Here is a 27,613-nt window from a genome sequence, read left to right as displayed (position 1 = left end):
CCCAAAGTGAGTTCCCATCTCCCACAGAAAACTCTGCTCTGAACTGAAATCAGCTCCTTTGTAGTGCAGCCGCTTCCCTTTCATCCCTGTGACATCACAGGGTTGAAAGCTAAACGCGCCTCATATATCGCTCGCCAAGCGGCTACTCCGACACGCTGCAGCACACAGCTCTCCTCTCCCTTCCAAACACTAGCTACCCTCCAGGCAGTCAGTGGACAGAAAGTTGTTCCTGAGCTCAGTTAAAACTTTATGGATACAGATTAATAACTCACCGCTCTGAAACTCTCGCTCCAGTCCGTGTTGCCAAGCTGGTCGGCAACACGTACGGCTGAACCCGAGCCGTTTACCGGCTTCTCGCTGACCCGCCCTTCTCTGCTTCTGATAACAGAGCTGCTTACAGGCGGGAGCAGCTCAGAGTTAACTGCTTTTATTAAATAGACTTTTACTTGGGATTAAAAAGTAGATTTATGTTCACTCGTGCTTCTCAGCAGTTAGCCACCGCTTGTTTCTGACTTCCACTGCTGTTGTTAGCGTCAGTGGGAACCCAGAGCTCTGTTGGACTACTACTTCATATTAATATAAAACCATCTACACGAAACATGACTTAAGGGAAAGTAAGCAAGAAAGTTGAACTACCTGGTGAGTTCAGAAAATGAGTGTGATTCCAGCTGTCGTTGTACTTTACTGTGAACAGGTTAGCGTAGCATAGCCGTGATCGACCCAACCTCCATTCAGAAAACAAATATTTTAAAAGTTGTTGTCCTGCTGACAAACAATCAATTCATCTGTCTAACATATCAGCATCATATTGTAGTTATTTCGGATCGGTTTGATCTGTTTCTTGCAACTAAACACAGCAAAATGTTTACTTTGGTTTCATCCAGCTGACATAAGCTAGTTTTTAGTGTTTATTAGCATTATCACGTTGTGTGTGAACACTCTGCAGTAGTGCAGCGATAAAACTCACGCAAGAAAAGTTTCCATCAACGTTTTTTAATGCGCATTTTGAAGCGTCACGTTAGAAAGGTTGATGGAAATGGCAAAATTCGAAAACAAATCTTTTATTTCGCAAAAACAGTTTTTACGCTCACATGAGCTAGTTTTCGCCTTTGTCGAAAAAGAGTAAATGCGCTAAATGAGAGATGGAAACACTTTTTCCAAATAATTTCTTGTGTGTGAGGTGTGTCAAGCAAGCCAGAGACTCTTTTGAATGTCGTTCAGAACTCTTCAAAGTAAAAGCTCTCAATAAACTTGCCATTAAGCATTTATTTTGGAGGCACAATCACTTAAGAGGAAGTGATTCTGTGAGTAACTGTATCTGTCATGACTGAGATCTATTTCATCACCAGCCGCTGTCAATTTATTTATTTTTATTTTTCTGCTATCAAAGCAATCTGGCCGGATATCATTGGTGGCGGGCCGGTTCTGGCCCGACCACTGCTGTAAAGAATAATGCAGCTGAATGACAAACTGAACCTCGCTCACCATTAAACACCAGCCACGCTCTGAACCCAAAGTAAGTTTCTGTTTCATTAATAATTAATAAAACAACTCGTTGCTGCTGAGAAAACATGGATATTAGATTGGACTCTGCAGGAATAATGGATTACACATGACTTTTCTTTCTGGCATTACATATCTGCCCTCCTGCTCTCCAAATATCGGTCGACCACTAGTGAACATTTTCCTCTAAGGTCAAAGAGTTTCTAAGGAGCGTCCAGAACCAGTTTCATCTCAGCTAAAACAAGGCCGGCTTTCAGAGCTGAAAAAACACAGTTTTGATGATGTGTTAGGATTTGCAATTCTCTTTTAGAAACTTATATATACACACTAAGAAAAGATTATTTGGTAACTAAAATAATCGTTGGTGCGGCCCGAGTATCGATCCTGGTTCAGGTCCGGGTGTTAAACTGGAGCAGTGAGGCCGTTATGAAAGCTGCTGATGGAAGTCTGACTCTGACCTGCCAGCTTCTCTCTCTCATTAGTGTCCACATGACTGACGCTGTAACTTTCCCTCCGTTACATAACTTCAGCTGCTGCTCGAACAGCGACTCCGGACAGATGGACGACTGTTTGTTTAAGCTGCTGATGATCAGAGAGGCCCAACGGACGCTCCTCAGACCTGCACATTCATCGCTGCACCGACCTGACGGCTGCTGCGGGCCTCCTTTACATTGTAGAAAACACAGTTTCTTCTTCCTCTTGTTTGTCTAAATAAGATATTCAGTTTGCAGCGATTTAGACAAGAATGTGGGTGAAAATCTCTACTCAACTCACGACTCGATGATAAAATGTTTATCACTGCATCTTTGTGACTACTTTGTGCTTTTATTTGTAATGATCCATAACGAATTTACTTGTGTGTGCGTTAGCGGGTATGTTTTCAAATTCTCCACCATATTTTAGTCTTTACTCACACAAACCTTCACCTCTGCTGCAAACACACCAGCCTCTTCCTGTTTCTCTCTCCCCCTGTATGTGTCTGCTCTGCTGACTTTCTCCATCAGCATTATGCTTTATGAAGTCGCAGGAAAAGACACAGAACTCGTCTTCTGGCTTGTTAAAAACGTAGCCAGTCAAAATGATCAGAACCAGCGCGGTATGACATCTGCAATGGTGCGTTCACTGTCGTCCTCTCTAGCGGCCAGCAGGGGGCGACTTAAACCTGCGTCCTCTCTGGCAGCCAGCAGGGGGCGCCTTAAACCTGCGTCCTCTCCAGCAGCCAGCAGGGGGCGACTTAAACCTGCGTCCTCTCTGGCAGCCAGCAGGGGGCGCCTTAAACCTGCGTCCTCTCTGGCAGCCAGCAGGGGGCGCCTTAAACCTGCGTCCTCTCCGGCAGCCAGCAGGAGGCGTCTTAAACCTGCGTCCTCTCTAGCAGCCAGCAGGGGGCGCCTTAAACCTGCGTCCTCTCTAGCAGCCAGCAGGGGGCGACTTAAACCTGCGTCCTCTCCTGCAGCCAGCAGGGGGCGACTTAAACCTGCGTCCTCTCCAGCAGCCAGCAGGGGGCGACTTAAACCTGCGTCCTCTCTGGCAGCCAGCAGGGGGCGCCTTAAACCTGCGTCCTCTCCGGCAGCCAGCAGGAGGCGTCTTAAACCTGCGTCCTCTCTAGCAGCCAGCAGGGGGCGCCTTAAACCTGCGTCCTCTCCAGCAGCCAGCAGGGGGCGCCTTAAACCTGCGTCCTCTCCAGCAGCCAGCAGGGGGCGCCTTAAACCTGCGTCCTCTCTAGCAGCCAGCAGGGGGCGACTCCACCGACTGCAGAAAGAAGTGTGATTGTATAGAAGTCTGTGAGAAAATGTTTCTACTTGTCAGCTGATTTATTCCCTCAGTAAACACTTTCCTGATGAGTTTCTGTTCTCAGTCGCTAGTTTCAAGTCTTCTGCAACACAGCATGATGTTCATTTAGTAAATTATGGTCCCATTTAGAGGAACAGAGACCAGGAAGCAGGGGAGGCTTTAGGGCGGGGCTACAAGCTGATTGACAAGTCTCTACCATGGCGGCCTGTCAATCAGGACGGAAGCGACTCGTATCTGCTGCTCTGTGTACATTTAACCAGCGCCGCTGAAAAAGCTCATCAGGAGTTATTTTTCAGGTCAGTACGTTTTGTTTTAAAGGAGACCTATTATGCTTTTCCACATTTTATGACTCATCTACAATATTATAATGTTGGATGTTCATGTTAAATGTGGCCAAAGCTTCAAATAATGGAGGTTAAAGTATTTAAAAGAAACCCCTGTGAGCAAAAACCTCAGGTTTCCTCCTGACTGCTCTGTTTTAAACTGCTTTTTCTACCAACGGCTCCTTTTCACACACCGAGCCAGACGGAGCCGCTGTTCCATATATGGTCATTTGCTCCGCACAGCTACGCTCAGGCTGCGTTTGAAACGGGCTAAACTGCTGTTTCAGAAGGTGTCCAGCAGGACAGCGAGGCATCGAGTGCCGTTCGAAGCAGCTCAAACGATCTCTTCCTGTCGTGTAAGATGTCTTCAAGCTGGCCCAGTAACAGCCAGCTTTGAAGGCAGCATCGACGGTGACTCAATGCTGCTCATACTAGCTGCGGCCGCCGTAGCTTTAAAAAACTGGTCAAGATGGCGGACAAAGAAGCCGAATTCATATACAAATATACTTTTTTCGTTTTTAGTCGTTTTCTCACTTCAGTTTTTGAAAAGGCAGCGAGAACTAAAAACTGTCATATCAGCCCGTGAGTCTGTTTCAATAGCTAGTTAGCTGATGCTAAGGCTAGCATCCTTCTTATGACAGCCAGAAGAGACACAAGACGGCGTGCTGACGTCACGCGTTGCCGTTACCACGTTAACAGAGATGCCTTCGCTTGAAAGTGATGCCTTCTGAGGCAGCTGTCTGTTACGGCAGCGAGGAGGGGGGGAGGAGGAGGGCTTAACGAGCCAGGAGCATCTACAGCTCGTTTCAGACAGAGGCTGAAATGAAGGCCTACAGGAGTAGTGTATTTTTTTGAACTTTGAATCATGCAAAGCTGCCATACAGGAGTCACACAACTACAACATAGGATTGGAAATGCAGTATAATAGGTCTCCTTTAACCCATTTGTCGCTAGGTAAAATTAGCATCCCAGCTAATATCCCAGTTAACATGAATTACAGATGCACCTTGCTAACCAAGCTAGCTGGCTCCACATCCGGTGCCTGGTTGTAAAAAATAAATAAATAAATAAAAATCAACCTGGCGGCAGCCAAAATAACTGAAGACAATGGGTGACGTCACGGTAACTACGTCCATGCCCGAGACATTTCTTGTTCTGTATCGTGGAATCTGTCCTGGTGTTGGATTTCTCCAGAATCGTTTACTCCACAGTTAACTGTCACTGTGTTGCTGAAGTCTCTCACACACACACACACACCCGAGAATAGACAATACACACTGAAATGCTTACTGTATTGCATCACGCCCTCACATTGCTCAAGCACAGGGAGGCCAAACAATCACACCCTGAAACGCACAGACACTATAAACACTTCTAGAGTCTGCTCAGCAAACTGGACACCAACTTTATTTAAACTCTGAGCTGGAACAATAAATATCTCTGGTTTAAACACGTCGCCGGGTTCAGGAGGAGACGTGGACTCTGTGGTGGAGGAGGAGGGTGAGGAGGAGCACATGTTCCTGCAGGCGTCGCAGGGGCCCCACTTTTTAAAAAGGGCCATAAATCACAGCAGAGGCTCCCCTCCTCTGTTTGTACAGCACTTCACCGTCAAGTCAAACCCGACTGCACCGAACTCCTCGCCTCGCTTTAACAGCGGAGAAAGTTCTCAGAGGGGATTCGGTCTCTGCAGATGTTTCTCTGAAGACTATAAATCTTCTTATTGGTCGATTTTAACCTCAGTGGGAGCTGAAGAGCCACAGGCGTTTCATAGCTGAGTGACACAAGAGTTAGTTTCAGAATCAGAAGCAGCTTTATTGCCAAGTGTTTTACACATACGAGGAAGCTGCTTTGGTGCCACACGTAGACAAACATGCAGTTGACATAATTAAATGTAGAAATATATAAATATGGAATAGATAATGCATGTTATAAGAATATTTAAAAGAATAGAGAAAAAAAATAATCCAACTATTTGCAGAGAAACGTTGCAACACACGTTAAAGCGCTGACATGTTCCTCTGCGTCAATTACAACCAAGCTGTGGAAAGTGGTCGTGTGAATGTAACAGGTATGTCACCAGAAATTCATCGGTCGATACTAATGACCCCGAATAGTCGAAGATTTGATGCTTCGATGGGCGGAGCCTGATTCGACTGTCAATCTCACGGTCGAAGCTTCACGGTGAAACGAGGATCACGCCATTTTGTGAGAAAAAGTGATGTGAACAAACAGAGAAACGTATCTTTTTAGATAAACGGATGTTGACTTTAGGGACCTAATTGGAAGCTGGAAAAAGGTAATAAATTGCAATATATCTCAATATACAGTGGGGCCAAAGAGTATTTAGTCATCCACTGATTGTGCAAGTTCTCCTACTTAGAAAGATGAGGTCTGTAATTTTAGGTACACTTCAACTATGAGACACAAAATGAGGAAAAAAAAAAAAATTCCAGGAAATCACATTTTTAAAGAATTTATTTGTAAATTATGGTGGAAAATAAGTATTTGGTCAATAACAAAAGTTCAACTCAATACTTTGTAACATAACCTTTGTTGGCAGTGACAGAGGTCAAATGTTTCCTGTAAGTCTCCAGCAGGTTTGCACACACTAGCTGGTATTTTGGCTCATTCCTCCAGGCAGATCTCCTCTAGAGCAGAGATGTTTTGGAGCTGTCGCTGGGCAACACGGACTTTCAACTCCCTCCGCATATTTTCTATGGAGTTGAGGTCTGGAGACCGGCTAGGCCTCTCCAGGACCTTGAAATGCTTTTTACGGAGCCCGAGCGGTACGTTTGGGATCATGTCATGCTGAAGACCCAGCCACGTTCCATCTTCAAGGCTCTCACTGATGGAAGGACATTTCGGCTTAAAATCTCACGATACATGGCCCCGCTCATTCTTCCCTTAACACTGATCAGTTTTCCTGTCCCCTTTGCAGAAAGACAGCCCCAAAGCATGATGTTTCCTCCCCCATGCTTCACAGTAGGTATGGTGATGCAACGCTGCATTCTTCTTCCTCCAAACACGAGTTGAGTTTTTACCAAAAAGTTCTATTTTGGTTTCATCTGACCACATGCTATTCTCCAGTCCTCTTCTGGATCATCCATCTGCTCTCTGGCAAGCTTCAGACGGGCCTGGACATGTACTGGCTTAAGCAGGGGGACACGCCTGGCGTCCCTCTCGGCGTAGTGCGTTACTGATAGTAGCCTTTGTTACTTTGGTCCCAGCTCTCTGCAGGTCATTCATCAGGTCCCTCCGTGTAGTTCTGGGATGTTTGCTCACTGTTCTCATGATCATTTTGACCCCACGGGATGAGATGTTGCGTGGAGCCCCAGATCGAGGGAGATTATCAAAGGTCTTGTGGGTCTTCTATTTTCTTTCAGTTGCTCCCACAGTTGATTTCTCACACCAACCTGCTTGCCTGTTGTAGATTCACTCTTCCCAGCCTGGTGCAGGTCTACAATTTTCTTCCTGGTGTCCTTCGACAGCTCTTTGGTCTTGGCCATGGTTGAGTTTGGAGTCCGACTGTTTCCGGGCTGTGGACAGGTGTCTTTTATACAGATAACGAGTTCAAACAGGTGCATTAATCCAGGTAACGAGTGGAGGACAGAAGAGCGTCTTGAAGGAGAAGTTACAGGTCTGTGACAGCTTGTTTGTTATTGACCAAATACATATTTTCCACCATAATTTACAAATAAATTCTTTAAAAATCCTACAATGTGATTTCCTGGATTCTTTTCCTCATTTTGTGTCTCATAGTTGAAGTGTACCTATGATGAAAATAACAGACCTCTCATCTTTCTAAGTAGGAGAACTTGCACAATCAGTGGCAGACTAAATACTTTTTGGCCCCACTGTATTTAAAATCGCATCGCAACATAAATATCGTGATAATATCGTATCGTGGGGCCTCTGGTGATTCCCACCCCTAGGAAGCATGTATGTGAAATATTGAACCAACTTCGCCCCGGTTTCCAAACCCGACGAAGGAGCTGCAGCTGCATTTGTCGCCATCCTCCACGTGTTGGAAATCTTTAACAAGTGCCGACATGTTTTTGGGCATTGACTTGGTGCTGAGGTATCTGTTCTCGTGACATCCCTAGAATACCAACAGTCTAAAACTGAAATATATTCAGCTTATAATGATATAAAAACAGAAAAGAAGCAAATCCCTCACACTATATTTAAATGAATCAATAAGAAACATTTTTGTTGGTTCACGGGTGAATCTGAGCAGGTGAGATCTCCTGACTTTTAGTCCACAAACTCTGGATGGTGTCTTTACTGCTGGTAAGCAGCCACGTCTTTCAGTCTCCACACCTGATTAACTATCATCACTGGCCGAGTTGTGTTAAACAACCAAACCAAACTGATCGTTGAGTGCTCCTTCTACTGTCAGTGAATAATCAATGAACACTGCAGCCTTTGTGCTTTTTAGCGTTTCCTAAACGGTGTACTCTTATTTGTTAAGCCTGGAGGACTTACTGTGTGATTATTGGGGGGTTGTATAATCAATGAATCGCTGCGCAGATCCGAGTTCCTCAGACTCTCTGGGCTTCACACCAGAAACCACAGAGCTCAAGAGCAACTTCATTACATCATTGGATTTATTATGGATTTATTAGCTGGAATAATGTGTTTGTTTGTGAACGGCGTGCTGCTGTCCGAGTTTCTCAGCCGTTCTGGGCATAAAAAAGAATTAAAAACCTGATAAATCCACATTTTTAAATCACACTGATGGAAAATCTCCTAAAACTGAACGGGACGAATGAAACAGCAGTTTTCTCCCCGATCACCCAAACTACATCAGCACGTATGTCTATGAAGATTCTCAGTCATCCAGGTCATAGTTATCCAACGAAGGTTAAAGTCAAGGGCAACTGGACCAAGATACATCAGCACGTACAGAACGCAGCACTGACCAGAACTGTCGTGTGGATACGTCACCTTTTCATGGAGTTTATACCCAAGAAGCTGTTTTCAATCACAGAAAGTCCACTGAACAAAATTATAAAGGCAACACTTTAGTTTTTGACTTTCTCTATGAACACAAAAGGCCTATTTCTCTAAAATATTGTTCACAAATCTGTGTCAGTGAGCACTTCTCCTTTGCCCAGATAATCCATCCTCCTCACAGGTGTGTCATATCAAGATGCTGCTCAGACAGCATGGGGATTATGGGCCTTAGGTTTAGATCTTTGAGTTCAGCTCATGATGAATGGGGGCAAAAACTAAAGGGTTTATAATTTTGTTGAGTATAAATTCACTTAAGCAGTAATTATTGCCCAGTCTGATGGAGTACCATCAGTGTGGTTGAGTGTGCCCTCTGACTGCCATAACAAAGAACCTGCCTCTTTACCGTTTACTGCAGACACAGGAGGCGCAATATTTGTGAAAATGTGTCCTGAATATTGTTGTGCTGACCTACACATCATGTTCTACAGACTAATGTTACAGTTTCCTGCAAAATTACACCATAATCATTAAATGTTTTTCAATTAAAATGAGAATAATGATGTGAAAATGTTCCCTTGTAAATCACATCAGTAAAAATAAGTTGTTGAGCCCTCGTCGGGGCAGAAAAAAGCAGCACCTGGTATTAATTACCTGAGTTACTGATCGCCGTCTGTAACTTTATCTTTTAAACAACGTTTATCAGCCTGAGGTTCAGCAGGGGTGTAAAAAAGCTCCCATATCAGCTGCCCTAAAGAGGATGCGACGGCGTGCTGCAGTACTTCACAGGATGATGACTCGGCACCGGAGGAAGATTTGTCCCTTTCCAAACAAAGCGTATCGGTGTTTCTGTTGGCCGACCGCGCACATTCACACAGATTTAGGCTGAACAAAGGTGACCTCTGACCTGTGAGTCTGCAAAGGGCGTCAGGACAGGAAACACATCCTTTTATTCGTCAAGAGGACCCTGTTCTCCGCTTTAACAGAACCAGAAACTGAGCAGAAAGGGTACAGCAAAGTCTCTGAAGCTCCTTCACAGAGCTCTCTATGGTACATTATATTACGCAAACATAATCGCAGTGCGCAGTTACAGACGGTCACGCGTTTTACTAGTGTTTTTATGTCTTACTTCTATTCGAGGGATAATAATGCTCAATAATATAGGTTCAAATAACACATTAGCCGATATTTGGTTTATATTTTGGCACAGTGGCTACGGTTGGGTGATGGCGCAGTGGATAAGACACATGCATTTGGTGTGAGACACCGTTGTGTCCCTGAGCAAGACACTTAACCCCTCGTTGCTCCAGAGGCGTGCGACCCCTGACACGTATAGCAGTTGCAAGGCGCTTTGGATAAAAGCATCAACTAAATGAAGAAATGTAAAAATCCAAGTTGGATCCGTTACCAAATTTCTAAGAACCCTGGAACATTCGGTGCGTCCCTGATGAAAGTTCTGGCAAGTTCTGCAGGAGTTACTGAATCTACAGATCCGTGTTTCATGCCACTGGACGCACCTCGTAGAGGTCTACATATTTCAGGGTCAGGTTGTTGACTTAAGTTGAACTTTGTGAATAAAATCTGTCAGTAAATCCCTGCAGCTGGTCTTTAAAGTCTGTAGTGACAAACATGTTTCTGTACAACAGTAATGACCGTTTTCCTCCTCCGCACAACCACAAATCTACTAAATAAAGTGGAATGTGAACTGTTGCATGCCTTTGTAACAGCATTTGAACTCTGGAGGGATCACACACACACACAATCCTTCTACACTTACAAGGACATGTATTATTTTAATTCTGCTTTATTTTTAAGAGCATCTCCTTTTAAAGACAGAACAAACGTCGCTGTCTTCCGTTCAGGAGGAGTTTTCTCTGAAGGATTCACGCAGCGCCACACAATCCCAGCTACACGACAAAATGTTTGCTCTGGTGTTATTCCCCAGAGCTCGTCGGGAAGCGGGATGAGATTTAACCTCCTGAACGAGGTTAAACTCACACATGGAGAAGAAGAGCAGCACAAAACCTCTTTTATTTCCCTTCGACGTGTTGAATGTCTCAGGTTTTACCAGCAGACGTTAAACTGAAGCCTGAAGCCGCTCCGTCTTTATCTTCTTCTAATAAATCGTCACCAAGGAGCTGCTGCTGAACCAGATTAACTCTCCTCTGGAGCTCACCACAGAGAGAAGCGGTTCAGTTAAAGACCGAGTCCATCATTAACGGCTCGCTGCGGATAAAACACAACTCTACGTGTGGCGTCGTCCATGTTCACGAGGACAAACTTCTCACTAAATCACTCTAACAGAAAGACAGTGTGCTGTCATTATAAGGAACCAATGAGGCTCTAGATTCACTTTATTCCTGCTTCCTTTGAAGAATTACAAGCTGAGTTTAACTCCATTAAAGAAGCTGCTGCGTCAGAATCAAAGAGAATCACTGGAAAATGTCTAAATTGACTTTTAGTCAAACTCCAGGTCTGTATTGATCAGATGTGAGCGATTAACTTTTGTTTATATAATGTTATCACTACTCTTAGATGCTCAGATCAAGTTAGCTTAGCATTCCGTGCGTACGCGCACCTGTAAGCAAAGCTCCCTTAATGAATCCCAATCAACTTGAAATGCGGCCCCTGTGAGGGAGCTCCATGTCCGGCCCTCCAAACGCCCACAGCTGCCTGTAAACGCTCAGTGAAGCTCGTTAATATTAACGCGTCCTGACTGCAGGGAGAAAAGGAGGCAGACTGACAGAGCGTGACGCCGACGTTCCTTTTGGTGAAGCTGAAGCTGTTTGGTGGGTAAAAAACACACTTTCACCAACGCTTGTGCCCCGGAGGAAAGGGGGCCCCGGAGCTCCGCCCCTTTATAATCGCTCTGCAGGAAGGGGCCTCCCTCGCTGGCTGGAGGGGCCCCACAGACGGGACGACCCAGGTACTGATCTGGACTCCCCCATTTGAAAAGAGAGGAAACCGAATGAGTTTAAACATTTCTTCTTCTGAACGAGCTGCTGACGAGTTAAAGAAATAGGACTTGTAGTAAATGACAATCTGTTTTATTTTCCATAACGTGTTTTTACACACGCTGGCGCTCAGCGTTGCATGCAGGTATTAATGAATCTGATTCCTGATTAAACTGTCCAACAGATCTGAGGCTCTTTTGCAGTTTGTGTTTCTGATCCTGAATCTGGATCTTTGAGGCTGCAAATGATCTTTAAGTGCGTCAGCTTGGTTCAGAGTTTACTTCCAGGACGCGTTTCGTACGTACGCACCGTTTAGAAACGAGGCTCCAGGTCTGCTGGTCTGACAGCGACATCATCATGGCTGTTTAAATTTCGGGCAAAGTTCATGATCCAACAGCTGCACTATGAAGTCCCATTACACAGTTTCCAAACTGCAGCTCAGAAAGTGCAGGGAAAACAGTCCATTGCTTATGGTTCTCAACTGGGGGGTTGGGGCCCTGCAGGCGGCCGTGAGGGATCTGCTGTGGTCCCGTCTGCAGACGCTCTGCACACTAAGTACTTTACTTAAGTACAGGTTTGAGTATTTAAAATGAGCTGCACCTCGAGCAGCTACAGTAAAATGCTGCATCTGTATGAATCGTTTTCTGCAGAACGAATGTTTAACTTTTAATACTTTAAATGCATTTAGCTGGTAATACTTTTACTTAAGTACTGAACTGAAGATATTTAGACCTTGAACGTTGTGTTTTGCCCCGCTGCTGTAAGCTCGCACGCTCACACACTCTGGCATCCGACAAGAGACGACCGACTTTAGCCCCGTTCCCACGGCACCGTACAGCTCGCCTCTGTTTGGTTTTCCGCTGTGGAAAAGTTGCACCTGTACCTGCTTCCAGGTACTTTGTTTCGTACCACCTCCGTCGAGGTTCCAGGCGAGCTGAGGGATTCTAAAACGTGATGTGAGAACACAGCAGGCTGCTGATTGGTCGGAGAGAATCGTCACTACTCACTGTGTCATCATTGTGCCAGACAGAGGCAACAGAAAGTTTTATATTTTTCATACTTCTGAGAAGCTTTGAGGTGAAATCAGCTGTGTAGATTTCCAATATTTACAGTTTTACAAGAAGTGACGATGGAACAAAAATGTGCTTGAATATTATTATTATTATTATTATTATATTGAGGAGCTCCGCAGGTGGTGGCGGGAGGAGCGTGTGAGGCCGGCCAGCCGCCCGCTCACAGAGCCCTCTGCTCCCGCCGTCACACAGACCGCTGCAGCAACAACGGCAGAGGAAAACACAGCTGGAAGGTTTTCATACCGCTTATCTGTCTTTACATTCTGAGGAAGGTTCAAACGCTTTAACTTAAAACCAGCTGTGTGTGGCGTCGCTATGACGACCAGCTACATTGAGGGGTACTATCTGCTGGTACCGGTAAAGGAAAAACGGCATTTCTTTTGAGGTCAGTACGAGGACGTTAACTAACTAAGAGTGCACACGTATTCCAGCCTTTACGGTAAATGAAAGGTCACAGAGCGAGCCGACAGGCAGGTTACAGACACAGGGCGTTTCTCAAAACCAAGCATGCAAAGAACGGACTTGTGTTCTTGGAGGAATGAACCTGCAGCGGTCAGGAGTTCGCAGAACGCTGCTGACGGTTTGACACGATGCGTTCGTGCTGGTGTTGCGCAACACCCCCAGCACAGAGGCCGCCTGCATCGCTCTGATTATTATAACAGCCGGGCTTCATCCCCCAAAACTAAAAGCTCAGCGCTCAACGCATGTACAGCATAAAAATAAGATCAATTGGATTGTATTCACAGAAAGTATAAAACTTATTACACGCGGCCATTAAAAGATTCTTTGATTTTAGGCATCATGTACATATTTGTTCCAACATATTTGTTTACTGGAGCACAAAGTTCTTTGTAGATCTTCCGTTTGCTCTCAACGCGCAGCAGGTTAATGCGTTTCACTTTTAAAAGCCTGTGGGGGAACACTGCGTTTATATTTGTAGGACTAAATCTGTTCTGCCGCCCTCAGCAGTGTGACGTGTTCTTGTTGCCACAGTAACGCAGATAAACTCTGAATTTAACAGTAAAAACTAAAAACATAAAGTCACATGAAGGACCCTCAGCGTCTCCGCAGGCCTCAGATCTGATCAGAAAAACATCACATGAGGCCGTTTTTCTACCGCAGGAATCCACAAACAACCTCAGTCAGGTGATCACATGACCCAAAGTTCCCCACGCTGGTCACGTGACGACAGCCGAGCAAGTTGTATTAGCTGATGCAGATCATGACGGGCGGCTGAAAGTTGGTACCAAAGGGACTCTGGTCTCACAGGAGCCGAAACCATTAGTAAGTTAACGTTTCAATTTTAAAAACAGTTTTAAGTCGTTCATCGAGCAGAACTAGCAACAATTCGACGAGGATGTTTGCGTTTCTCTCGGTTTCATACGTCAGTGAGCTGAATCGGTTTCGGTTTTGGATTGTTGGTCGGACACGAGACATTCGAAAGCTTAAATAATTTACTCACAAAACCATCAGCACATTAATCAATATTGAAAATAAATGTCTGTTGCAGGTTCCTTAGTTTAAGGTTTCCACAAAAGTAGTTTTTTAATGTGTTGCAAACTAAAGTGCAACGGCCATTTTCAGTTCCTCCTAATCTCATTCAGTCTGTTAAAGTTTGAACTAAGACGTTCCTGTTTTCTTTAGAGGATCTACTTTTGAGTATTTTAAAATAGAGTTTAAAGCTACAGTGTGAACGCAGCCTCAGACTGGCCATACTGAGGAGCAGAAACCACACAAGCAGATCTCCATTCAATTATTTGCTGTTTTAGCTTTAAATCCAGCCAACTCACTTTTTATAAACATCTTCCTCACACTGGATTTTTTCCTCTGAGGTTCTCGTCTTTTAAACAAACCGTCGGCTAACACCCCCCCTCAGCACAGCGCAGACATAAACTCCGGAGTTCAGGTTTACAGTGTGGAAAACACCAGCGGACCATCTGCTGTCTGACAGAAACAACTGGACGAGTGCGAACCAGAGAGCTGGAGGTGAGAAACGACCTGCAGCAGCATGAGCTCTGTTACCGTCCGCAGCTTCAACAATGCGGACAAAAGGCCTCCGCAGCTGATTTAACAGAGTCCTGATGGCTGCGGCACTTTGTAAAACTGTGTCCAGGTTATTTATGGGTCCTACTGAGAGCTGCAGTGAAGAATGATTTACATTATTGATTAAACTGTCAGTAATTTCTTGGATTTATTTAAAAAAAATTAAATAAAAATGTGTTTCTTTAAACGGGCGCTGCCCGTCTTTTACTGACCTCCCCGCAGAAATATTGTCTGATTTGTTGGAAAAAGCGATCTCAGAAAGAAGCAGACAGTTTTGCATTGAAGGTTGAATTCAGGCTGTCAAACTGACGTGAAGAAAAATAAAGCCCACCGATCACAGAGTAAAAGTGAACCACCGTATTATTATTATAGACTACTGAGACAAAGGACAACGATATTAAGGATCTGGGTGGGTCTCTGGTCACTAGGGCTGAACTTTAAGTACGCCTGTTTAAGTATCATGGAAATGCAAGAACTCTGAAAGACTTCATTACCCAGAATTCCACAACAGTGACCGAAGGGAACTGCAGTGTTTGCTCTGGGGCTGATGATAACTATCACAACATCATTTTTTTTATCATAAATGTTGAGTATATCGTCAATAAATATTTGCTTTAATTCAACAAATTCATTTTTCTATTAAAATAAAAGGGAGTGAAAAAAGATTAACTAGTCATATTTGTTAAAATATTTTTTTCATAATAGTTTTGATTGTTGTACCTCAGATTTGTGACGTGATCCACTGTTTCACACATTCTGGTCAGATGTTTTAAAACTCTCCTGTGTCTTCATGCTTAAACTAAAAAACAGTTTGTTTCTTCCCTTTGTGAGTTCAGGTGGAGGTTTAAATGAAGGTATTATTAAGACGATCAGTGTGTAGCTGGTGGCTCATTGATCTCCTCCAGCAGCAGCTCAGACTCTGAGCCTCTAAGTCTGTTCTATTCTGAGCTAATTAAAGATTTACTGGAGTTCATGTTACGCAACAGTTTCTGAAAGTGAAACAACCTGGTTTATAAACCGATGAACACCACCTGGATTATCTGCTAACCTGCCCGTCTACCTCCGCTTCATGTAGAGACGTCCTACATTTCCCAGAATGCCTTTCAATGAGCGGAGAGTGTGACAGCTCAAAACAGGAGCGCGTCAGTGTTAGCAGCTCATCGTGCCGTTTACTCAAACATGTTCTGTCGCATGAAAAGAAGAAACCTGAGTAACAGGAGAGAAGAAACGTGTTGAACGCAGACGCTTGCAGACGCGAGGGCCAACCGAGCGGCGAAAATCTGAATGAACAGATCAGGTCAAGAAGATTTCAGAAGCGGGCGTATCCGCCGTGACGTCCCCCGTTGGTTTGTGGACCGCCGTTTTGAAGCCTCCAGTTTGGCATTTTGGCCGCCGTCATCTTGTTTTATTTGGAACCTTGGAATATTGTGACCATATTTGGACGAGAGGGAGGAGCTAGCTAGCTTGAGCTAGGTGCAACTGTAATTCACATTAGCTGTGATATAAGCTGGGATGCTAATTTTGGCTAGCTAAAAATTAAACGTAGACTTCAAACTAGCGACTGAGACCATAAACTCATCGTAGGAGCTTCATGCTTGTGCAGAGATGAACCTTAAACGGGGGGGCGACTTAAACCTGCGTCCAACGAAGGTTAAAATGAAGGGCAACTGGACTTGGTTGAAGCTACTGGAAGACGTTTCGTCCCTCATCCAAAGGACTTCTTCAGTTCTGACTGACTGGCAGGGAAACTCAGCTATTAACCTCAGTGGGGTCGTTATCTCGGGTCATCGATACCGCTGGTTCGTTAGTGTTCCTGGTTGCTGTGACGACAGTCGTTACAGTCGTTAAGACTACCTGTGGCCAAGACTGAACGACCATCGTTGGTATCTTCACCTGAGGCCGAGAGGTTACGTTTGTTGAGTTTCCTGGGAAGTGATGAAAGGACAGCATTGTAAGTGGGGGATAAGTGGTGGCGTAGACCCCCTCCCCTGTTCAATGACGGCTTCTCAACCCTGGTGTAGATGCTTCCTTGACACCTCTTTCAAACCATCCATCTTCTCTGTCTAAAATGTGCACCTGGTGGTCCTCAAACGAGTGTCCTCTGTCCTTCAGATGTAAGTAGACAGCAGAGTCTTGTGTTGAGCCGGCTCAACACAGAAGGGCCAACTCCTCAGGACTCCTGATAACTCATAACTGAAGAAGTCCTTTGGATAAGGGACGAAACGTCTTCCAGTAGCTTCAACCAAGTCCAGTTGCCCTTCATTTTAACCTTCGTTGGATAACTATGACCTGGATGACTGAGAATCTTCATAAACCTGCGTCCTCTCTAGCGGCCAGCAGGGGGCGCCTTAAACCTGCGTCCTCTCTGGCGGCCAGCAGGGGGCGCCTTAAACCTGCGTCCTCTCCGGCGGCCAGCAGGGGGCGCCTTAAACCTGCGTCCTCTCCGGCGGCCAGCAGGGGGCGCCTTAAACCTGCGTCCTCTCCGGCGGCCAGCAGGGGGCGCCTTAAACCTGCGTCCTCTCCGGCGGCCAGCAGGGGGCGCCTTAAACCTGCGTCCTCTCTAGCAGCCAGCAGGGGGCGACTTAAACCTGCGTCCTCTCCAGCGGCCAGCAGGGAGCGCCTTAAACCTGCGTCCTCTCTAGCAGCCAGCAGGGGGCGACTTAAACCTGCGTCCAACGAAGGTTAAAATGAAGGGCAACTGGACTTGGTTGAAGCTACTGGAAGACGTTTCGTCCCTCATCCAAAGGACTTCTTCAGTTCTGACTGACTGGCAGGGAAACTCAGCTATTAACCTCAGTGGGGTCGTTATCTCGGGTCATCGATACCGCTGGTTCGTTAGTGTTCCTGGTTGCTGTGACGACAGTCGTTACAGTCGTTAAGACTACCTGTGGCCAAGACTGAACGACCATCGTTGGTATCTTCACCTGAGGCCGAGAGGTTACGTTTGTTGAGTTTCCTGGGAAGTGATGAAAGGACAGCATTGTAAGTGGGGGATAAGTGGTGGCGTAGACCCCCTCCCCTGTTCAATGACGGCTTCTCAACCCTGGTGTAGATGCTTCCTTGACACCTCTTTCAAACCATCCATCTTCTCTGTCTAAAATGTGCACCTGGTGGTCCTCAAACGAGTGTCCTCTGTCCTTCAGATGTAAGTAGACAGCAGAGTCTTGTGTTGAGCCGGCTCAACACAGAAGGGCCAACTCCTCAGGACTCCTGATAACTCATAACTGAAGAAGTCCTTTGGATAAGGGACGAAACGTCTTCCAGTAGCTTCAACCAAGTCCAGTTGCCCTTCATTTTAACCTTCGTTGGATAACTATGACCTGGATGACTGAGAATCTTCATAAACCTGCGTCCTCTCTAGCGGCCAGCAGGGGGCGCCTTAAACCTGCGTCCTCTCTGGCGGCCAGCAGGGGGCGCCTTAAACCTGCGTCCTCTCCGGCGGCCAGCAGGGGGCGCCTTAAACCTGCGTCCTCTCCGGCGGCCAGCAGGGGGCGCCTTAAACCTGCGTCCTCTCCGGCGGCCAGCAGGGGGCGCCTTAAACCTGCGTCCTCTCCGGCGGCCAGCAGGGGGCGCCTTAAACCTGCGTCCTCTCCGGCGGCCAGCAGGGGGCGCCTTAAACCTGCGTCCTCTCCGGCGGCCAGCAGGGGGCGCCTTAAACCTGCGTCCTCTCTAGCAGCCAGCAGGGGGCGACTTAAACCTGCGTCCTCTCCAGCGGCCAGCAGGGAGCGCCTTAAACCTGCGTCCTCTCTAGCAGCCAGCAGGGGGCGACTTAAACCTGCGTCCTCTCTAGCAGCCAGAAGGGGGAGACTTAAACCTGCGTCCTCTCCAGCAGCCAGCAGGGGGCGCCTTAAACCTGCGTCCTCTCTAGCAGCCAGCAGGGGACGACTTAAACCTGCGTCCTCTCTAGCAGCCAGAAGGGGGAGACTTAAACCTGCGTCCTCTCTAGCAGCCAGCAGGGGGCGCCTTAAACCTGCGTCCTCTCTGTGTACGTTTAACCAGCGTCGCTGAAAAAGCTCATCAGGAGTCGGCTGCTCATTTTTCAGGAAGTAAGTTTTGTTTTTAGCGTGTTTGTCGCTAGCTAAAATTAGCATCCCAGCTAATATCACAGCTAACGTGAGTTACAGATGCACCTTGCTAAACAAGCTAGCTAACTCTACCCTCACGTCTGGTTCCAAAAAACCAAGATGGCGACTGCCAAACTGGAGGCTTTGAGACGATAGTCCACAAACCAACGGGGGGCGTCCTGCCGGCTGCGCCCACCTCTTTCATAAAGTGTGTGGTGATGATATATTGAATTAAGATCAGCTGATCAGAATTTGATTATCACCTATTTCAATAATCAAATTCTCATTTTAGTACGGTGGCCCTGAGAGATCAACACAGACCGCAACCAAAACGGTTTCCATGAGACACTAAAAAGTGATGAACTCGGCCGGGACACGCTTGTTGGAAAGTCGATGTAAACAGGAAACTGTTTGGGTTGTGCTCTGTGCTAGTTGCAGCGTGTTTCTTGTATTTGGTTTTGTTTTCTCACTTAGTGTTTGTTCATCTGGATCTCTGCAGCTGATTAAATCTCCTTCTGTCAAATGGACATGAGATTCAAAAACAGGCAACGCGCCCTGTGCAGCCTTTAAAAACGGCCAAATGAAACGTGTCAGCTGTCTGGTTAATGCTCTTTCTTCCAGACACTGACTGCAAACCCCGACAGAGAGGCGAGTCTTCTCTGCTGAAACCATCACGTCGGGTCCATTTCAGGAGTCAGAACCTCACAGAAAACTGATCAGCTGCACACCTGTCAATCAGAACCGTTTGTATTTTAAATAAGGTGGAACGAGACTGTCAAAAGAAGGCGATTACAGATTTATGTTCAACTCTGGACGACGTGGGTTCAGTAAAAGGGATTTTAAATAGTTCAGTACTGAATTCAAACTTGTTGTTATCAACCTCCAACCCCACACCCGTGGGCCGCCGCAGCCCTCAGTGTGGAAACCGCTGACCCAAGTGACGCCTCGGCTGCTCCGTCATTTTCTATCAATAACCGGTGGAAGACAACAGCTGTCAAACGTCTCCCGCCTGTCTCTGACAGTGCAAACAGTGAAGAGAAACTACTGCAGAAGTACAAGAAAACCACCTCACTGAACATGTGACGTCCCTCCAGACACATGCCGGAAAATAAAGAGCGTCGGTCTCTTTAGATAGAAATCAGAAATACTCTAATGATCCCAGAGGGGAAATTCTTGTGTTACAGCGAAGTTGATGCTTCGTCTGCAGACCGCTTTACTCTTGAGTGTCATGTGAGTGTAATCGCAGCCTTTGCGATTAGAAAATCTCGTTTTATCACATGTGATAATATCGCACATGCGATTAATCGTTCAGCCCTGGATGTATGTACAGTACTGTGTAATGAATAAATCTGCTGTGTTGTATCTGGAGCAGCTGTAACACAGTGTGGGATCAATAAAGTTATTTTATCTTCGTGAGGTCACTTTAAAATCGCTGCACTGTAGAATATTTAAGCAATAAGCTATTTTTCAAGTTATGAAAACACCATAAAATCATGAAAATTCTTGAAGACGCACTTTATGTCACAGTAGGATCATTTATTTCTATTATTTTTTTATTTAATGTGTAAACGCTGTGTTGTATGTGGAGCAGCTGTAACACAGTGTGGGATCAATAAAGTTATTTTATCTTCGTAAGGTCACTTTAGGATCAGTGCGCTGAGTGATTTTAACTGAAATAAAACACCATAAAATCGGTTAAAATGCTTGAAGACGCACTTTTTGTCTCGGCAGGATTATTTGAGACAGGATTTATTACGTGTTGCATTAAAGTGTTGAAACTTTACAGAAGGGGGGGGGTCCATCTTCCTGCAGCACCGTGGGAAAAAACCAAAAAGCAGCTCGGGGATTCAAACACGATGCGAGATTAGAAACAGATGTTCAGAGAAGAAAGAAAAGAGTTTGTTCCACCGCTTTTTCTTTGTCAGGCGCTGAATTCCTCACTTTAAAAACTCTCGTTTCTGACTCAGCAATTAGATTTAAATAAGAAAGACTCAGCGGCACACGGTGCTTTTCCCCCGCAGCTCATTCACGGCACGTCCCGCGGCCGTGCAGCCGCCGCCGGCCGCCTGCTAATGAACCGCCCGAAACAAGGTCAGCTTCTACCGGGACTTTCCGGTTCTCCCCCCGGTGTTTGTGTCGGTGTTTCTCACCTTGCTTTGGCTGCAGCCCATTCCTCCTCCTCCTCCGAGCTCTGCTGTCGGTCTGAAGCCGCTCTGCTTCTTCTGCTGCTGCTGCTGCTGCTGCTTCTTCCCTCTGTTGACAACTTTCAAACACTCTAAAAAAAACCGTGAACGCACCGCTCGGGCCGCCGATCACAGGGGGGCGGGGCTTATCTGTGATGCCTTCAGGAACACTTTGTAAGTTCGTCACTCCGACGTTTCCTCGTCTTTTAAAAATTCAAACAATTCAGAAGATAAAATAAGATTAAAAGAACAGAGGGGACCAAGTGAGGTTGTTTTTTCACAGGTCACAAGTGTGTTAAACAAGATAAACCCCTTCAGTCCTGGGTCCTAATATACAAGACATTACATTACAAGAAAAAGACCAAAACAAAAACCACAATCAACAAAAACACGGAAACATCAAAAAGATAAAAGTCGCCTGCTTGGAGTCCTCACCAAATTTAATACCATTCCACATTTTTAACAAGAGTTAAAATTAAATAAAAAACTTTACTGAATAAAGGGCTAACCTGTACAGAAAAAACGTTTCACACAACAAATATCACAAGTGTTTTTTTAAACCTTCATTTCTATCTCTTTTATTCATCATATTTGTGACTCAAGTCATCTGAGTCGAGTCCGCACATCTTGATCACGCTTAATTTTGACTAGAAGCTAAAAAGGAAGAGCAGAAAAATATAAATATATGTGTAAGTAAGAAAGCACGAATGTGAAGCAACATTTCTTTGTATTATCTATTTATTATGGTGTTTTTTTAATGTTTGTACGAATGTGTGTAGTGAGTATTTGTGTATTTCTGTGGGTCAGACTTAGACCCTGAGTCTGTAATAAAGTTTCTGAAAGCACATTCCTGTTAAAACATGTGGAGTTTTCTGGTAAGTTGAGTATTTAAAGGGTATTTTGACAAACATGTTTGTCATTTTGATGTTTAATTGCATGTAAAGATGAAACTTTGTTTACGTTGTTCAAGCAGCTTATAACGAGTTTCTGTTCATCGTCAGTTTGTTGTTGATACTAAAATGAGCCTTTTTACTTTTTACTCTTTGAATGCAGGACTTGTAAGAGAGATTTTTATTATCTATTAATCTGCAGATTATTTTCTCAATTTATTGTTTGTTCAAAACATTCTGTAATTTGTCTCTCTGACCAAATCTAGAAGATATGAATGAAAATAACCAGCAGCAGCAGCAGACATGCTGTTTTCATCGGTGTGGCGACCTGCAGCTGAACTTCCAGGTGTTTGTGTTTTGACTTTCAACGGCGTCTGCATCACGAAACCTCTGACATGACCACATTTTTAACAGCTGATGTCAGCGTCAAGCACGCGTGCGTGTGTGCGTGTGCTGTAAATACAATAACTCTCCACAGTAAAGTAACATGTTATCAAGTGTAACTCAGCAGATATGAAACTACGTGGAAAGTTTGTGTGAACGAGCTCTAAATTCAAAATGGCGTCTGCAGATTTATGTCTCTGCAAGTTTTTCTCCTCCTGCTTCTGTCTTATGAACTTTAATGCACATAAAACACCGAAACACACACAGGATGTACTTCACTTCTGAGGACTTTGAGCTGGTAGATTTGATCTGCTATGTAGGAGGTTTGTGGTCTTTATGTTGTTGTGAGGACCCACGGAGGGGGGGGGGGGGCTTTGGCAGCAACACACAAACACACTTGTGCATCTGAAAATAATTAGATGACAACACACAACAAAGCATCACACAGTTAATCAGCAGGATGTGTGAAACCTCCCAGTCAGCGTGTGAGGTGATTAATTTCGGTTTAAAGCTGCACGGCATCCGGTGTCAGACACAGTGACCTGCTCTTTAACTGCTCTGGTGCTGCTCGTTTCAGGGGTTCAACCATTTATTGTTGTTTAAAACTCCCACACAGACACAATCTAACTGCTGAAACAGTTACATGCTTTAGTGCCACCTAGTGGTGAGGGTTGTGAATTGCAGCCAGGGGCTCGCGGTGCGTTCATGTGCTCCTCGGATGGTCCCGCTAACCGAGTGGTGAAGTCGGTCCGACTTTAGTGTGTGTTCATGTGCTCTGAAGTCAGACTGTGGAATCAACATGGACGCTGCTACAGAGATGTGTTGGATTAACACAGAGACGGGCAGCATCTCACCAGAGTAATCGCTAACTGCTCAGTTAGCCGTGAAGCTCGTAGCAGCCCCGTTAGCCGACTGGGAGCTCGAAGCACCGACCGGCAACCTCCAGCTCTCACGAGTGGGTCAGTGTCAATCTGTAAATTAGCCTAATTAGTCAGGTACAAAGTATTCAGATCATGTACTGCAGGAAAAGTACTAATACCAACGATAAATACTCTGGCCCTGCAATGAAAATGGTACTTAAGTAAATTCAATTCAATTCAATTTTATTTATATAGCGCCAAATCACAACAACAGTTATCTCACAGCGCTTTTCATAAAAGAGCAGGTCTAGACCGAACTCTATGATGCTATTTACAGAAGCCCAACAATTCCCAAAAATTCCCACGTAAAGTAAAAGTATTACTACCACACTGTATGAGTCACAACAGTCACAGGGGACATTTCACTGTACTGAGTACTTTTACTTCAAGTACATTTTCCTGATTAACAACATTAAGACTTTTACTTGTAACAGAGTATTTTGCATGAATATAAATTAAGGATTTTACTCACTTAGTTAAGAACAAATCCTCATATTTTATAAACTCTTCATATCATAAGCAGAGATAGCGTGGGTGCAGCCACCTCAGGGCCCCGGCTGGTAGAGGGCCCCTTATCTGGGCCATATAGTTTAGCTCAGTTGATTATTGTGGTCACAGACAAACAGCTGCATGCAGCTCCGCTGTACCGGGAAAATTCAGCAGGTCTTATCAAATGAAACGGTCTCTCCACTCCTGGTTTCAACAGTAAACTACCACAAGAATGAAAACTACCAACACAAACACAGCAGATTCTACGGAGACACGTTTTATTAAACATAAATCATAAAGTAACATTTGTATTTCAATCAAATGTCAACTTAGTACATTTTAACAAAACTCCCTTCACCCTCGTGCATCATGGGAAGTCTGAGGGAGGGGCTTAGGCTGCGTGTGCACAGCGGGTTATTTACGGCGTCCACTGGAAGCGTCTCAGAAGCGTTTCAGCAGCGCAGCGTGCAGCCTGCCCCACCTGAATGACTTGTTTTTAATATGTCCTTTTTGTGCCTCTACTTCCTTCTTCACAGCTCTCTGAGACCCGCTTTCGTTCCTCGTCTTGACGGGTGCTACTAGCACCTACCACAGGGAGCATTTCAGACTAAGAGCGTTTTGCCTGCTGGAGTCTGACTTCCTGCCCGGTTCATCTAAATGTACTTTCCAACTGTGCGGTCACTGAGTTTCAGCAGCTGTTTGGCAGCAGACAAACTCTCCACTCTCTTAATCTTCCTGTTTGCAGACATGATCCGATTATTGGCTCCTCACACTCAGGATCAGTTTCTCTGGATCAGCCAATCAGCATTAAGCTCTTAACTGGATCAGGTGTGCAGAAGCTGGAGGGGAAACAGGAAGTTGAGCAGGATATTTGTTTTGTATTTAAAGGATTCTTAGTTAGACGTTCACATAAAGTCCCCTCAGAGCCCAAACAACTAGGGTTGGTTCGATTCCAGTGGTTCTTATAGAATCTCGCTTCTGGTTCCTTCACCTTAGATCCCGTCAGCGCTCAGTGGCCTTCCTCCTCTTCCTCCTTGCTCATCTTCCCCTTCACATCTCTAAAGTGAAAGGAGTCTCTGTCCTAGAGCGGCGTCTCTGGGACTCGTCTCATCTGGAGCCATCGTTGGTTTCCCTTTAGTATAAAAGGTGAACGTCGGCTCACCTGTGTTTTGGACCTGAGACGTTGCTCCTGTTAGCATTAGCTGGATCTGGGAGAGTGCGACACGTTGAACACGGTGAAGCGTTCCTTCAGATTCACGCCGTGTTGAAGGAAACGCTTCGTCACGTTGGAGCTGCTTCCTCCCTCGTACCAAACCTCCTTCCTGCAGCTGGTGCAGGTTTTTAGTGAAGCTAAGCCAAAGTTTGGAGCGTTTGCTGCGGTCCGCCACGATCCGGGACCGGAACCAGAAGGACTCTCTTCTTCAGGCTTTGACGTATCACACAAGGTGACGTCAGGTCGGCGTAGAAGCTCCTGGCAGATCAGAGACACTTTGATGGACTGGAAGATGCTCACTGCAGTTCAGTCAGGAGCTGAGATATGCAGGAAGTTAGGAACCGAGGAGCGGGATCTAAACGCTGGGATGAATTCACGGTTCTTGGGAATCTGGTTCAAACTTGGAACAAGTTCTTGACACCCAGCCATACAAACAACTGATGTCGGTTGTGTCATCGTCACTGCTGAGCCTCTTTAATGTCTCTTCTCTCCTCTCTGGATGACGACAGATGTAAAACGTCATCACACAATCGCAGCATTTGATGTTGGCAAAAGACGTCACCCGTTGGTTTGTGGGCTACTGTTTTGAAGCCTCCAGTTTGGCATTTTGGCCGCCGCCATCTTTATTTTTATGGAACCAGACGTGACCAGATTTGGACGTGGAGCTAGCTCTGTAATTCACATTAACTGTGATATTAGCTGAGAGGCTAATTGTAGCTAGCGACAAACAGTCTTAAAACAAAACGTACTTACTGAAAAATGAGCAGCCGACTCCTGATAAGTTTTTCTCAGCGGCGCTGGTTAAACGTACACAGAGCAGCCAATGCGTTCTCATCTCAATGAGTCATAACTGACGCTTTCAGACAGCGTGACAAAGCGTATTTTACCCTTCAGCATCCATATGAAACGCCACGTTTGCTACGTCCCAGCAACACAAAGGAGGCTAACCCTACCTGCTAGCACATCGACAGTCGACATGCATAAAGTCCGTGACTTAGGTTCAGGTACTAACATGGACCTGATGGTTGTGGTTAGGGTAGGGGGTTTCGGGGAGCTGTCAACACCTTTAACATGAACGTAGCTAGCTAGCCAGAGCATCTCATAAAGATGTTAAAGGGTACCTTTGGCGTCAAATTACTACGCTTTGTCACTTTTTCTGAAAGCGTCGGTATTGGACGCCCTGGGGATGAGGACGCTCTGGAGCAGTGGATACGAGTCGCCTCTATCCTGATTGACAGGTTGTCAATCAGCTTGTAGCCCCGCCCTAAAGCCTCCCCTGCTTCCTGGTCTCTGTTCCTCTAAATGGGACCATAATTTACTAAATGAACATCATGCTGTGTTGAAGAAGACTTGAAACTAGCGACTGAGACCATAAACTCATCAGGAAAGTGTTTACTGAGGGAATAAATCAGCTGATAAGTGGAAACATTTTCTCACAGACTTCTATACAATCACACTTCTTTCTGCAGCCGCTGGAGTCGCCCCCTGCTGGCTGCTGGAGAGGACGCAGGTTTAAGGCGCCCCCTGCTGGCTGCTAGAGAGGACGCAGGTTTAAGTCGCCCCCTGCTGGCAGCTGGAGAGGACGCAGGTTTAAGGCACCCCCTGCTGGCTGCTAGAGAGGATGCAGGTTTAAGTCGCCCCCTGCTGGCTGCTGGAGAGGACGCAGGTTTAAGTCGCCCCCTGCTGGCTGCTAGAGAGGACGCAGGTTTAAGTCGCCCCCTGCTGGCTGCTAGAGAGGACGCAGGTTTAAGTCGCCCCCTGCTGGCCGCTAGAGAGGACGCAGGTTTAAGTCGCCCCCTGCTGGCTGCTAGAGAGGATGCAGGTTTAAGTCGCCCCCTGCTGGCTGCTAGAGAGGACGCAGGTTTAAGTTGCCCCCTGCTGGCCGCTAGAGAGGACGCAGGTTTAAGTCGCCCCCTGCTGGCCGCTAGAGAGGACGCAGGTTTAAGTCGCCCCCTGCTGGCTGCTGGAGAGGACGCAGGTTTAAGTCGCCCCCTGCTGGCTGCTAGAGAGGACGCAGGTTTAAGTCGCCCCCTGCTGGCTGCTAGAGAGGACGCAGGTTTAAGTCGCCCCCTGCTGGCCGCTGGAGAGGACGCAGGTTTAAGGCGCCCCCTGCTGGCCGCTGGAGAGGACGCAGGTTTAAGTCGCCCCCTGCTGGCCGCTAGAGAGGACGCAGGTTTAAGTCGCCCCCTGCTGGCCGCTAGAGAGGACGCAGGTTTAAGTCGCCCCCTGCTGGCCGCTAGAGAGGACGCAGGTTTAAGTCGCCCCCTGCTGGCCGCTGGAGAGGACGCAGGTTTAAGTCGCCCCCTGCTGGCCGCTAGAGAGGACGCAGGTTTAAGGCGCCCCCTGCTGGCCGCTGGAGAGGACGCAGGTTTAAGTCGCCCCCTGCTGGCTGCTAGAGAGGACGCAGGTTTAAGGCGCCCCCTGCTGGCTGCTAGAGAGGACGCAGGTTTAAGTCGCCCCCTGCTGGCTGCTAGAGAGGACGCAGGTTTAAGTCGCCCCCTGCTGGCTGCTAGAGAGGACGCAGGTTTAAGTCGCCCCCTGCTGGCTGCTAGAGAGGACGCAGGTTTAAGTCGCCCCCTGCTGGCTGCTAGAGAGGACGCAGGTTTAAGGCGCCCCCTGCTGGCTGCTAGAGAGGACGCAGGTTTAACTTCACCAGTTTCACTAAAAGCGCATTAAAACAAAATACGTGAAATAAAATGTGAAATTTCTTTTCAGGTGGGCGGAGTCATGTATGACATGACGTCACGTGGTGCGTGTTTCTGCTGTTACAGAAAGTGAAGCAGCTGCTGTCGGATGGAAAGTTATTCTGAAAATAACAACTGCTGCGCGT

At 46.2% G+C, this 27,613-nt stretch overlaps 1 protein-coding gene across 1 annotated transcript in view; it reads right to left on the bottom strand.

Moving 5' to 3' along the window:
• ccdc69 (coiled-coil domain containing 69) overlaps positions 1-21,004 on the bottom strand; it is a 43,141-nt gene extending 22,137 nt beyond the window's left edge. The window contains exon 1 of the mRNA XM_038699357.1: positions 20,855-21,004. Within this exon, the coding sequence (XP_038555285.1) occupies positions 20,855-20,875 (21 nt within the window). The 5' untranslated portion in view covers positions 20,876-21,004. The remainder of the gene's footprint in view (positions 1-20,854) is intronic.
• Between the last annotated feature and the right edge of the window lie 6,609 nt (positions 21,005-27,613).

Source organism: Micropterus salmoides, unplaced genomic scaffold, assembly GCF_014851395.1.
Source record: "Micropterus salmoides isolate LMB-PRFRI ecotype aquatic unplaced genomic scaffold, ASM1485139v1 Ms_hic_scaffold_5, whole genome shotgun sequence".
Classification (NCBI taxonomy): Eukaryota; Metazoa; Chordata; class Actinopteri; order Centrarchiformes; family Centrarchidae; genus Micropterus; species Micropterus salmoides.
Note: the sequence above shows the minus strand (reverse complement) of the source record. Positions and strands in the feature narration are given on the sequence as shown.